Raw genomic sequence first — 14,267 nt, forward strand, 5'->3', positions numbered from 1 at the left:
CTGAACTATGCAATTTATGAAAACCATGCAGCCCATTCAGCAACTGAAGAATTTGAAAGTAAATTAAAACAAAATATAATTTTACATTAAATAAAAAAGTTTTAAACTTAATTAAAATAAAATATGTCTTAAAATAAGTAAACTGTGAGCCCTGCGACAGACTGGCGACCTGTCCAGGGTGTACCCCGCCTCTCGCCCTATGACAGCTGGGATTGGCTCCAGCGCCCCCCGCGACCCTGAAAAGGATAAGCGGTAGCGAATGGATGGATGGATGGATGGATAAGTAAACTGTCATGTTTATTGCTGCAAAAAAAAAAGTTAAACACATTTGGACAGTGAAGGAATGTCAGGGTTCTTGCTCAGAAAAAGGATCAACATGCTCTGAAGTCGGAGCATGTTCCAGTCCACAAAAACTTTTTTGTAACAAAATATCGATTTCTGCTGTCCCTGTATCGATACATTATTAGCAAACAAAATATCACGATACTACACAGTATCGATTTTTCCCCCACCCCTAATATATATATATATATATATATATATATATATTTTTTTTTTTTTTTTTTTTTTTTTTTTTTTTTTACAGTGTACATTCTGAATAGCTTTTACAGCACTTTGGTCAATTGAGGTAATTTAAAATATGCCACACAAATGAACTTTCTTGAGAATTCCTCTGGTTTCAATAAGAAGTCTGGTTTTATAGAGATCTATGGTTACAATGAGTCTCTGGCTCCCTCAAACTGTGACCTCAGTAAAGATTTTTCTGACGAGTTCACAGAGTCAATCTCTAGTTTCAACTCTCACTGAACATAGCATGATTTCTTTTAAATACTGTCCAGAATCGAGTTGCGAGGAGGCTGGAGCGTGTCCCAGCACTGGGAGGGAAGGAGACAGGGTACACCCTGGACAGGTCGCCAGTCTCACAGGGCTAACATAGAGACAGACAACCGGTCTTCTCATTTTCCCAGCTTTTACAAAACTTACTGAACACCACTTTAAAAACAAGGCTCATAGCAAACCGTGAGTTTCGTGCACCTGCTTCCAGAGTAGGGAACACCCTAATTACTGTGACCCCTTGCCTTTGTTAGCTAACAGTCATTTTCCAGTCAAATGCTTTCTGGAGAGCTTCGCTGTTTCCTGTAAAACTCTGACTGAGTCTGACATGTTGGTTCACGCTCGGGATGAAAAAAAAAAGAAAAAAACAAAAGCTGGAAAATACCGCTGCTCAGTGCATCTGCCCCGGTTTGTATGTTCTAAGCCCGCCCTGCTGTCAGGATGAATGGTGGGTTTTCACAGAGTCCGATGATGGAGGATCCCATTGTGAGGAACAGCACACTGGCCGTGTCTGCTGTGTGATGTTTCACCTCAGGCGAGAGGAATCAAAGCACCACCTGCGGACCACTGGAGACACTCCTGCACAACAAACGCGACTCTCAAATATCCTCGCTCGAAATGTCAGAGACTGTCCTGCAGCAAACGCCTGCTGTACCTGTCTGCACTGTTAACCGTGCACCAGACAGTGATTCAGGCCTCTGTTTGTTTAATGTTTTCACACTTTTCCATCTGAGCGGGCACACAAGTTGAACCGCTAGGTTTCTCCGAGGCAGGTAGCCATTAACTCAACAAGAGCTCGATATTATCCTTTGAGTCATGCTGCTCTTTCTGTACCATACGGAGGACTCGGGCAACCCTATAATCTAGAAGGTGACTGAGAAGGGTCATTGTTAAAGAAATTAGCAGCTTGACTAAATGACTGTTTTCCCTTCAAATGCCAAGAGGTGAGTGTGAAGAATGGGCCTGAAGACTGGCAGTGGCTAAAACATGAAATCATGAGCAGGGCTTCAGTTCAGCAGGGGAGAAGAAAGAATGTCAGACATGGCGGCTGGAGTAAAACGCACAGCCGTCTCACACTTATGGCAGGAAACTTCAATATTGGAATATTGAAGTTTCCTGCCATAAGTGTGCAAGATCAGCTGTTTATTTTCCTTTACACTGTGACTCTACATTCTTATTTTCTCCAGATATCATTTAGTCCAACTCGTGGACCTAACAACCTCCTTAACACTCGTATTATCAATGACACCCACAGCCTGGCTGATGAAGCAAATATGGCAGACTAGTCAACTAACCTTTATACTCAGATATGATTTTGCTAGTGACATACAGTGAGTCTGCTGTAACTTATCTACACTGCACAAATCTGGTGATGGTTGGTTAGTAACATTAAACTCATAAAGTAATGTGAAAATGGACAGCCAAGATGCCAGATCAGCCCTGGGTGTTTGGATAAAACAGCTAGCTTTGTCCACTCAAGACAGTATTTTTGCATGTGAGCAAGCACACTAGCTTTAGCTAACATTAGTCTGAAAAACAACAGCACTGAGTCGGTTCTGAGCCGGGAGAGAAAAAAAATTCTATATGAATGAAACACACTGCTGATGTTGCTGTTGGTTTAGCCGGGTTTAGCCGGTTAGGTCAAACCGGTTTTGGTAGATAAAGCTGGCTTTCTTTTAGCTAATATTAGATCACTAGGGATAATCCTGGCAACTAATCTTTTACTTGAAAAAATCAATTAGGCTAAACGACTAGTCTTACACTAAGAAACATTCAGATATAACGTTCAATTTGAAAATAATTTAATGCCAAAAACTGTTTAAACAAAGGCATTTGAATCCATTAATATATGACTTCTTCAATAATGAGCTATGCGACTGGCCCATTATGAGTGTTGTACATAATACTCCAAACAGACAGGGAAGAAGAAAAACACATAAAATAAGCTGATGTTAAATATGATATGAAAAGATATTACTACAAAAGATGCTCGTGTATTACTGAAATATCTTTTGAAAAAAACAAAAAGTCAGGAGGCAACAGCCTCAGCTGGCTCCTTTCAATGTGGAGGACTACTCTGCTCTACTCTGAGCATCTCCCGATTGACTGAACTCCTCACCCTATCGCTGTGGGAGAGCCCATCCACCCTTCGGAAAAAGCTCATTTTCACCGCTTGTATCTGTGATCTCTAATACTGTTGACAAAAAGATCCATTCATGGTGTTTCTTAAATTAAGTGCTCTATCTGGTGGCAGCTGGCTGCATAACATTTAGGACTGGGCATCAATTCAAATGTTAACAATTAGATTTAACGACTAGTACGTCTGGTCCCGACTACTGACAACAGCAACCATTAGTCGCTTAGTCAACTAGTTCTGCACATCCCTGTAGCTAACATTAGCTTGACTGCTAACACAGACTTGATACCCAACTTAGCAACTGATACTGTCAGTAGCACATTGAAGCCAATTGTTGGCGCTGCGAGTCAGCCATTTGTCACTCAGGTTAGTGGACTCTTTCTACGCTACTATTAGCTAGTAACGCTCACTGTTGATGCTGGCATCAACAAAGAGGCAGTGCAGCAGGGCACTTAGTAATGAGCATAAGTTTTGCATCCTTTGGAAGTTCGACCTGAATCCTTTGTAGAAAAGTCACTCCACTGGCTGTTAAGAGTCAAGAACAGTATAATTTTACATAACTAAGTTATTACCCATGTGTGAATGGTTAAATTTTCACACATTGTAAAATTTTCAGTGTACCCTGGTACATTTACCTAACATACATACAGAAATAGAAATAGTGGTTACAATTACTCCTAAAAGTGGTGGGAATGCAGACAGATTACTGTTAAAAAGAAGAGCATTTTGGATTCATACACTAGAAATTGAAGAATTGAAGAATGAATGTTGAGCTGCTTCCTGTAGCCTATTATAATAACCGCCTACTGGGATTTCCATTTTATGGATGCCCCTTTCACGGATTAAATTTGATGCCATTCAATTTAAACATTGTGCATTTTGCTCACTCGTATAGACTCGGTTGACTGCACAGGGTCAGAATGTTATTCTGTATATGAGTTTGCATTTATTGTACATTTGTACATCTATTTATACAAACTGCTCAAATATATTTTAATGAACAGCTTCGTACTAATGTTTTTTTAGGCACGTTTGCCATTGTTCCCCTTATTGTAAGTATTGTAAGAGTTTTAACTGCAGATGATGAAACCTGACTTTTTTTTTTTCTTGGATCACATTCCAGTGTGGTTAACCTCGAGATGTTTGTTGTCAAACAATTGTGTGTAGCTTTTGTTGATCCTCACGTGCACTACAAATGCATAAATTTTGTCCAGCTAAAAATACTAAGCAGAACAATAAATCCATTCAGTTTGTTCTTATATTGTCATAAACTAGCCTCTGATACAGGCTTTGAGACTTGGAATCGGTCTCTGTGCTACTTCTATCTTTTATCCAATGTGTCTTTAAGTGTCTTGCTCAGCAAAAAAAATCTATCAGATCCATTTTTTGTATGTATTTTTGTAGCTAATCCAAATATGTATCAAGATCCCACAAATACTCGAAATATAAAGAGACATGTAACAGCAGACTGAATATGGAGCCTGGCTTTAAACACTGACAGCAAAACTGTCAAGAAAGAAAATAAATCCTGATCCACTGTTGTGCAGGAGATAAATTCAAGAGCAGCTTCCTCCAACGCCTTTCTGCACTCAAAGAATCAGAGTGTTTATATGCAACAATATGCATTATCGTACCTAAAAAAGGCTGCTGTATTTACCAGCATTAAGACATTCAATAGAACAGAGACATAAAGAAGAAAGTGAATCATAGTTTGCTGACTGCAAATGCACACAAAAGGGATTTGGTTTGCCTTTTCACATTTCCTTCCCCTAGATCCTAGCTACTTTTTCCAAACTAGGCCCCGCTCCTGTGCATGCCACACATTGGGTCTGTATAAGCAGGCAGATGGCCTGGTTAGATTTTTCACTTGACGCCTGTGCTTGTGTCTCTGCCGCTGGTTGGGTGAATGGAGGCCATCTGGGATTGGCCAGGGCTTCTGTGAATGGAGCTGGGAGCGCCATTCAGCACTGTGGACAGCTCCATGGTGCTGAACCGACTGACTGTCAGAGGCAGCTCTTAACCGGGCACCCATTACAGCCCACATTAACCTCGCCGTGCTCTGTCAGGAGATGTTAAACGATCAAACAGTACAGCCAACGCGAGGCCGTTTGCTTGTGTGTGTGTGTGTGTGTGCGGATATGGAGATAAGCAAACAGCAGCGGGAAGGAGACTTCCGGCACATTAGGCAGGGAAACCACCTCTTGACTGTAATGAAACACTCTTGATATGGAGTGGGGCAGTGGTGGTGAACACCTGGCAGACTGCAGCAACACACAAACACACACACGGGGATCCTAGAGTTGTTTGCATAAGGTGCCTGCCTCATTCCTGATCATTAAACTGTTAGAAGGCCATAAAATTGGAGTGTCAACCATGCGGCACAGTGGCCAAAAAAGGGCCGAGGAAGGGTCTGATCTGGCCCTGCTTGATGGCTGGTACATAATTACTCCAATTTTTTGGTCAAATGAGCTGCTAAACATGCTGGCAGCATCTGGAAATTTAAAGCACTTCTAGACTTCAAGTAGTAAAATACTGCTGTGTAGTTCCAAAGACTTACGCGATTTTGATTTCAACTGATTAACAGAACAGACAAAGACAACCTGGGCTGTTAGAAAACGCAGGACTAATTAAATGTGCATTTCCTGGGGGGGGAGCCAATAAGGGAGACCAGAAGACAATGATCAGCAGCGGACTGAGCCACCTGCTCAACCAGGTGAGCTACAAGGGCACCTGTACATTTAAAGAGCAGACACATTGTTTTTGGAGGGGTGGGTAAATTGGACCACTGCATTAAATTATCCAGTGGTCTTACTTAACCATATGCGTTCTCCGGTATTATGAAGTGCACAAGCTTGTAAAAGGGAGGACTGTGGGGATGGGGCGCGCACACACGGCCTCCATCTGCACATTAGCATGGGGCCTAAACACGATGAGGAGATGAATGAACATGAGGCCCGGAGCCGGGAGTCTCCTTGAATCTGTCACCCGTCTCCATGGTGACAAGAGGAGGAGGAGGAGGAGGAGGACCACAAACTGGCATCTATCCGGGCCCAAATCAACAGATGGCCACCACCACATCACCCCCCTCTCCCCAACACCCTCCCACCCCATCCCTTTTGTTTGTTTGTTTGTTTGTTTCCTCTCTTTTCTTGCAGGTTTTATTTGTTTGTTTGCAGCCTACCTTGCACTGCTCCATGCACGTCCTCACCGAATATGCCCCCGGCTCGTATTTTTGAGTGAGGAGCTCAAAGTCCTCGTATTTCTCCTGGGCGTGCTGGTCGTAGCGCTGGTACGCCTGGACGCACAGACTGCAGCGGTTCGCGTCGCCGTCGCCGAGCGCGTCGAGGCTGCAGTTCAAATTGTCCGGACTCGTCGAGCCGTACAACAAATCCAGCAGGGAGTAGGAGTTACAAAAGGAAAGGTACAAATTGCTCATATTTACAGCCCGCGTCCCCTCTCTGTCGGAAAGGCCCCTGCACAACTCGTCGGCATCCAAGAAAGTAAAGCAGTCGTTAGATAAACTATCCCGGTGGCAAGTTTCGAGCCGCCACAAATGTTTGGTAGAGTTTCCTATAAAAATATCATCTGGGTTTCCTCTGAGGCTGCTGTGTGCTGAGTATGTCTGAGGTGACAAAGGGTGGGTGGATGCGAACTTGTCCCGGGTCCGGGCCAGCGTGGCCTCGGCGCAGAACCACAGGTGATCAGAGAGGAGGATGGTTAAGAACAAGAGGGATGCCAAGGACAGTCGCCATCTCTGCGCCCTCTCTGAGTCGGTGAATGGCTTTTGGTTGTCGCGGGGGGGCTCTAGCCAGATTTGGAAGCCGTCGTCATCTTCTTGCTGCCAACACGTCCCAGCACCCCTGGTCATATTTTGGGAACCGGCCGACTCCACCGTGGGGGCTCCTCTGCCGCAACAGTCATTGACGTCGGGTCCGCTTCGCGTTTTCCTCCCCTCAAGTGTCGGGCGGTGGGTTGTCCCGGCTTGCCTTTGCTATCAGCGGTAATTCCCATTAAAAGGAGCGTGGGTCGGTTGGGAAATCAAACGCTGGCGACCACGGGCCGCATCCTCCATGGCTGACCGGTGAAGCCGCTGTCCTCCCGCCCGCCCGCCCCGAGCTCTCCTCCGCGCCGCGCCGCTCCGCTCCTCTGCGTAGCCTCGACTCCGTTTTTAGAAACACTTCCCGACGCGTTTACGTTTCCCCCGGCCTCGGTCGTGCAGGGACAAAGGCGCTATCCTCTTCCAACATGGCGAAGCTGTATGCCTTTGTGTCGGCGGATGGGCCTACAGCCTGTGACAGACCTCTTTTTTTTTTCTTTTTCAAGCCCTCACCATCCTCAGCTCGCTGCCGTTGTCAAGTTGCCGCCATGTTCGCTAAGAGATGCTGTGTGTTTGCTGGAAGCTGGATAAAGGCGGCGACGATAACGGGCGGCATTTCCGGTCACGCCGCTCAAAATAAAGGCTCGTTTTAGTCGTTCCTAGTGATTCGTTTTAACAGCTTTCCCGCTTTTTAGACATTCATGACACGCGATGCTTCCAAAATGAGGGTTTTTTGTTTTATTTTTAAGGCTACTGATTTTTTTAAAAAAATGTTTATAAATCAACACAACTAAAAAAAAACCCAAACAATAAATTAATTAATGAATGAAAACAAGAAATAAAGAAGTAAAATTAATTTAAAAAATAAAGTCTTCTGCCTTGGATCCACTTTAAATTTATTCTGGAAGCCTTCAACCACACATTCGATCGTGGGCGATCGTGGCTCAAGAGTTGGCAGTTCGTCTTGTAATCGCAAGGTTGCCGGTTCGAGCCCCGGCTCGGACAGTTTCGGTCGTTGTGTCCTTGGGCAAGACACTTCACCTGCCGCCTACTGGTGAGGGGCCGATATGGCGCGATATGGCAGCCTCGCTTCTGTCAGTCTGGCTGCCCCAGGGCAGCTGTGGCTACAACTGTAGCTTGCCTACACCAGTGTGTGAGAGTGAATGAATGGTGGAATTGTAAAATATTCCATTATTATTATTCAGAAAATCTTAAACTACCAATACCCAACCTCTTTATTTAAATGAAATGAAGCAGGAAAAGAATGTTTCAAGCAAAATAATGAAAGTCAAAAAAATAACACAATAATTTGAAAAGTTATTTAACAAACCAAGGCACAATCATATTATTATTATTATCATTATTAGTAGTAGTACATTACAAATACAGAATATCACATTTAAACGTTGAAACCTAGCATGTGTTTTATTTTGTCGGTAATTTCGATTAACATCCGGTATGGTGCTACTTAATTAACGCGATTTGACCAAACATCTTCAGCTCTGACGTTATGCGCGCGCACCACAGTCGCCGCATCTCTCTGTGCAAGGGCGCATCAAGTCAAACAGACCGTGCCAAAATTTCACCAGAAATATTCGAAGTGTGACTTCAGAATTAAAGCTCTGAAATGAAACTCTTTAAAGAAAAGAATATTGCTGGGCATAAAATTCATAGGAATGTAACTAAATAAATATAAGTATAGGGACTTAGCATTTTATGTGTGAGTGTTCTGTATCAATTATAAGTCGTTCAGAAGCTTTTCTGAAAACTATTTTATTTCTTATTGGACTGGACGTTTCAGACAGGTTGGTCACGTGGTTTTTATCCTCTGACAAGAACCCGCTGACATGTGTCTTAAGGCTAAACCGCCAACAAAAAACTCTAAAGCCTACTAAAACACACAGTAAACAAATAATGAAAAAAGCTAACTGAACTTGGTTGTAGCTTTTAATTCAGAATACATTAATAACTGATCTTTTTTGTCTAAACCTCTAACTTATCGATGACTTATTGGTGCCTTTGTTCTCAGTATGTTTATGCTCTACGTCACTAGAGTAGCTTTGCATTATTAAGCATCAAAGCAAGTGGTTCATCTCAGAGGCGGAGCCAGACATTTGAAACACCCGGGGCTTAGCCCTAAAGGGTAGTATGCATGTGGGATTTTTTTTTTTTTTTTTTTTTTTTGGGGGGGGGGGGGGGGGGGGGTAGAAATGACTGAAAGATTAATAGGCTCTTTTTTGACTTTTGTTCAAAAAAGAATGACTTCATATAGGGAAAAATATTTATCACATGTGCAAGACACCTTAAACTAGTTTTTTAATTAAGCAGCGAGGCAGAACAAGGTCAGGGCTGTATCAAGACATGAGGACTAAACCCCAATTCAACCAGACCCAGAACTGATCCGGAATTAAAACAGGACTACAACAGTTCAAAACCAGGACTACTGAGGACTTAACCAAGACAGAACCAGAATCAGAACTAGATGATAGTAGCACTAAAAATCATCATAGACCTGCACTACACTTATTTTTTTAATTCTACCAAAGTACAATATTTAGATTGAGAAAAGTTTATATAATTATTTAGCCTTGTTGTGCAAACAAGCCTGCAAAACATAATAAATATAGAATTTGAAAAATAGCAAACCTAAAAAGAAACACTAGGTACTAGATACATGAGTACCTATGATACAGTTATACTTTTGGTAAACAACCATTTGACTAACATGTGTGTCTCACCTGCTCTTGTTCATCTCTGTTCTGTCCTCATTCTCCATCTCCCTCTCTCTCCCTCCCTCTCTGTTCCTCTCTCTCCCTCTTTGTTCCTCTCTCTCCCTCTCTGTTCCTCTCTCTCCCTGTTTGTGCTGACAATCATCAAATATACAGTTGAAACCACATATTTATGTACTCTTCAGATCAAAACACAAACACTTTTTTAATTGTAAGATCAAATCAGACTAAATGTTTATTTTTTTAGATTGATAAATATAAAAAACATATTTGTTAACTTTGAGAGTAAAGAGAGAAACTGTCTGTATTTCTTAATTGCAAATGGCACCAAATTGTATTCAAACTGAGCCACATTTATGGAGCTCCACAGTTCTTTTCCTGGTGTTTTGGTTGATATCTCTTGATTTTCCCATGTCAAAGAAACAGGCTCTGTGTTTTGCCTTATATGCATCCACAGCTGTGCCACCAGTTTACTCACATGGACTCTACTAACCTATCAGAAGCTTCTTCAGCTCAGAATGGAATCGTCTGGAGTTTTCTTATTAATTAACAATAAACTTAGTGTACATGTACTCCTAAATTTGATGAAAGTGATAAAAAATAAACAGCTCTGTCTCTCTTTATTCTGACATTTAACTAATTCAAAATATATTTCAATATTTATCTAAAACAAAAGTTTACTCTAAATTGATCTTGTACAGTAAAAATGTTTTATGTTTTCTCCCTAAAGTGTATGTAAATATCTGGTTACAAATGTGAATATCCTGCTGTGTACTGAAATCCCTCTTGTTTTGCATAGAAATATACTGAACAACATACAAAGCATAATATATAAAATAACATTTACCTGAGTTTTTTTCTTTGAAAGAAGCCTCGAATGTCCATTCTTATGTTTCAGTACATAACTGAAACCGATTTAGTCGGGGAGGGTAAGAACTGAAAATATGAAATAAACACACGTAAGCTAAGACTCTCTAAAAAAAATAGCATTTGTTCGGATTTTCATTTCGCCATTTGTTGATTCACTTGAAGAGCAAGTAAAATAATATTGGTCAAGTGATCAGTCGCATATCAATCTTTCGTGATGCACCGTCATATTTACATTATTTGTATGGTATGAATGATTTGCTTTGGTACCTTGTCAAACTTAAGCTCTCCTTAGTATGGCTGGCTCCGTCTCTCCAACAGCGCACTCACGGGCAGCAGCTGCCCCGCCCCCTCGCTCAGTCGCTTAGTGCCTGAGCTTGGATCATACCAATATCAGGGGGGGATTCACGCACAGTCGTAAATTCCCACAGTGTGCACTATGTGCTTCGAATATTGTGTGTACTTTTTGTTTTATACAGTTGTCAGCCAGGCATCTAACTATGAAAAAATTACACTCCAAAATACCCCGGGCTTCTGACAAAACAACCCGGGCTTAAGCCCCTTAAGCCACCCCCCTGCTCCGCCCCTGGTTCATCTATTGTCTTGTAGCTACTCTCCTGTAAGCCAACTTTCTTCTTTTTTTTTAAATTATTTTATTTTTTGCTTTTAAATTAAACACATCATGCTTATACAGATTCAACTGAGGACAATTACTACATTTAGCAGTTGTGAACTTATAAGCATGGAAAAAAAGAAGAAAAAAGAGGAAGAAAAGAATTATAGCAATATTAACTAAATAAAGAGTAAAATAAAATAAAATAAGAAAATTCATGCGGGGTGTGAGGCATGAATTATGATCAGTTAATTTTTAAGAATTCTAGAAATGGCTGCCAAATTGTACAAAAACTCGCCAGGTTCCCCTTTCTATCAAATCTTATCTGTTCCCCCCTGGCCACAGACACCATCTCATTAAGCCACCTTTTAAAACACGGGGTATTCACAGACGCGGACTAAAGCTTTCTTGGCTGCTGCCTCAAAGCACACTGTGCGCTGTCTATCTTGCGTGCTGCACAATATCGTTTATTACTTAGTAAATACTGATATCTATGACTAGCTAGTTTATTGTGATGGTGCTTTGTTTTCTCTATTATTATGTTGCTCTTTGTTGTTTGCTGTCTCCTCTGTTTGTTTTTGTTTGTTTGTTTGTTTGTTTTTTTTTCTCCATACAGGTGACCCAGGAGTTTTTTTTTTTTTCTCTCTCTTCCCCCCCCTTCTCACCGTCTCTTCTCCCCTTTGGTTTTCTTTCTTTCTCTCCCCCTCTCTCTCTCATTCATTCCCCCTGTCCTATTTATTAAAAAAAAAAAAAAAAAAAATGACAAAGGATGAACTGAAGCTCTGCCATCACGTAATGTCGCATACTGCTGTTTCTGATGTCATTTAAAAAAAAAAAAAAAAAAAAAAAAAAAAACACGGGGCCGAAGAAGACCGCCACTGTAAAAGAATAAGTTTCTTTGCCACCAGCATACCCGTTTTAACTATCTGTTTTTGTGAAAAGGAAAAAGATTCGATTGATGCAAATGATCCATAGCCAGTGTACCATCAAGTGGTACCTTTTTCCTAAATTGGTTTGAAAACCACGTAAAAATTTGGCTCCAAAAAGTTTTCAAGACAGGGCAATGCCAAAATACAGGGAGTGCAGAATTATTAGGCAAGTTGTATTTTTGAGGAATAATTTTATTATTGAACAACAACCATGTTCTCAATGAACCCAAAAAACTCATTAATATAAAAGCTGAATGTTCTTGGAAGTAGTTTTTAGTTTGTTTTTAGTTTTAGCTATTTTAGGGGGATATCTGTGTGTGCAGGTGACTATTACTGTGCATAATTATTAGGCAACTTAACAAAAAACAAATATATACCCATTTCAATTATTTATTTTTACCAGTGAAACCAATATAACATCTCCACATTCACAAATATACATTTCTGACATTCAAAAACAAAACAAAAACAAATCAGCGACCAATATAGCCACCTTTCTTTGCAAGGACACTCAAAAGCCTGCCATCCATGGATTCTGTCAGTGTTTTGATCTGTTCACCATCAACATTGCGTGCAGCAGCAACCACAGCCTCCCAGACACTGTTCAGAGAGGTGTACTGTTTTCCCTCCTGTAAATCTCACATTTGATGATGGACCACAGGTTCTCAATGGGGTTCAGATCAGGTGAACAAGGTGGCCATGTCATTAGTTCTTCTTCTTTTATACCCTTTCCTGCCAGCCACGCTGTGGAGTACTTGGACGCGTGTGATGGAGCAATGTCCTGCATGAAAATCATGTTTTTCTTGAAGGATGCAGACTTCTTCCTGTACCACTGCTTGAAGAAGGTGTCTTCCAGAAACTGGCAGTAGGACTGGGAGTTGAGCTTGACTCCATCCTCAACCCGAAAAGGCCCCACAAGCTCACCTTTGATGATACCAGCCCAAACCAGTACTCCACCTCCACCTTGCTGGCGTCTGAGTCGGACTGGAGCTCTCTGCCCTTTACCAATCCAGCCACGGGCCCATCCATCTGGCCCATCAAGACTCACTCTCATTTCATCAGTCCATAAAACCTTAGAAAAACCAGTCTTGAGATATTTCTTGGCCCAGTCTTGACGTTTCAGCTTGTGTGTCTTGTTCAGTGGTGGTCGTGTTTCAGCCTTTCTTACCTTGGCCATGTCTCTGAGTATTGCACACCTTGTGCTTTTGGGCACTCCAGTGATGTTGCAGCTCTGAAATATGGCCAAACTGGTGGCAAGTGGCATCTTGGCAGCTGCACGCTTGACTTTTCTCAGTTCATGGGCAGTTATTTTGCGCCTTGGTTTTTCCACACGCTTCTTGCGACCCTGTTGACTATTTTGAATGAAACGCTTGATTGTTCGATGATCACGCTTCAGAAGCTTTGCAATTTTGAGACTGCTGCATCCCTCTGCAAGATATCTCACTATTTTTGACTTTTCTGAGCCTGGCAAGTCCTTCTTTTGACCCATTTTGCCAAAGGAAAGGACGTTGCCTAATAATTATGCACACCTGATATAGGGTGTTGATGTCATTAGACCACACCCCTTCTCATTACAGAGATGCACATCACCTAATATGCTTAATTGACCCAGTATGAACCTTCCAGATCCCTCAGGTCATCTGGATCCGGTCTTTTATCAGTTCCCAGAGTCAGAACCAGACACGGAGAAGCTGCATTCAGCTTTTATGCTCCTTATATCTGGAACAAACTCCCAGAAAGCCTCAGATCAGCTGAAACACTCAGTTTATTTAAATCCAGGTTGAAGACTCACCTGTTCTCAGCTGCATTTGAATAAAGCACCAAATCCACACTTTTAAGCTTAAATTTCAAAACTTACATTAACTACTGATTTTATCTGTTTTTATTTTATATACTGTTTTGTTTGTTTGTTTGTTTGTTTGTTTGTTTGTTTGTTTGTTTGTTTGTTTGTTTGTTTGTTTGTTTGTTTGTTAGTTAGTTAGTTAAGTGGGTTTAGAGCTCTGGGTAGCTCCCCAGCTGGGTCTAGACTGGGTCTAGAGAGTATTTTAAATTCAGGGAATTTAAAATAGAAAGTAGCTCGTCCACAGAAGGACTGGTAGCTCCCCTTACGATAAGGGTTCAGATCGCACGAACAGGTGTGAATGTGAATGTGTGTGTTTAGTTAGTTAGTTAGTTTGCTTGTTTTAATCAATTTTAAATCATGCTTTTTTTTGTTTTTGTTTCTAATGTCTCTGTAAAGCACTTTGAATCACCTTGTTGTTGAATTGTGCTATACAAATAAATTTGCCTTGCCTTGCCTTGCCTTAATTGGTAGTAGGCTTTCGAGCCTATACAGCTTGGA

The 14,267-nt window shown here is 41.5% G+C and overlaps 1 protein-coding gene across 1 annotated transcript in view; it reads right to left on the bottom strand.

Annotated features, from left to right (window-relative positions):
• LOC308394562 (NALCN channel auxiliary factor 1-like) overlaps positions 1 to 7,348 on the bottom strand; it is a 50,163-nt gene extending 42,815 nt beyond the window's left edge. The window contains exon 1 of the mRNA XM_080878936.1: positions 6,153 to 7,348. Coding sequence (XP_080735062.1) covers positions 6,153 to 6,839 — 687 coding nt within the window. The 5' untranslated portion in view covers positions 6,840 to 7,348. The remainder of the gene's footprint in view (positions 1 to 6,152) is intronic.
• Between the last annotated feature and the right edge of the window lie 6,919 nt (positions 7,349 to 14,267).

Source organism: Rhamphochromis sp. 'chilingali', assembly GCF_963969265.1.
Source record: "Rhamphochromis sp. 'chilingali' genome assembly, chromosome: 3".
Taxonomy (NCBI): Eukaryota; Metazoa; Chordata; class Actinopteri; order Cichliformes; family Cichlidae; genus Rhamphochromis; species Rhamphochromis sp. 'chilingali'.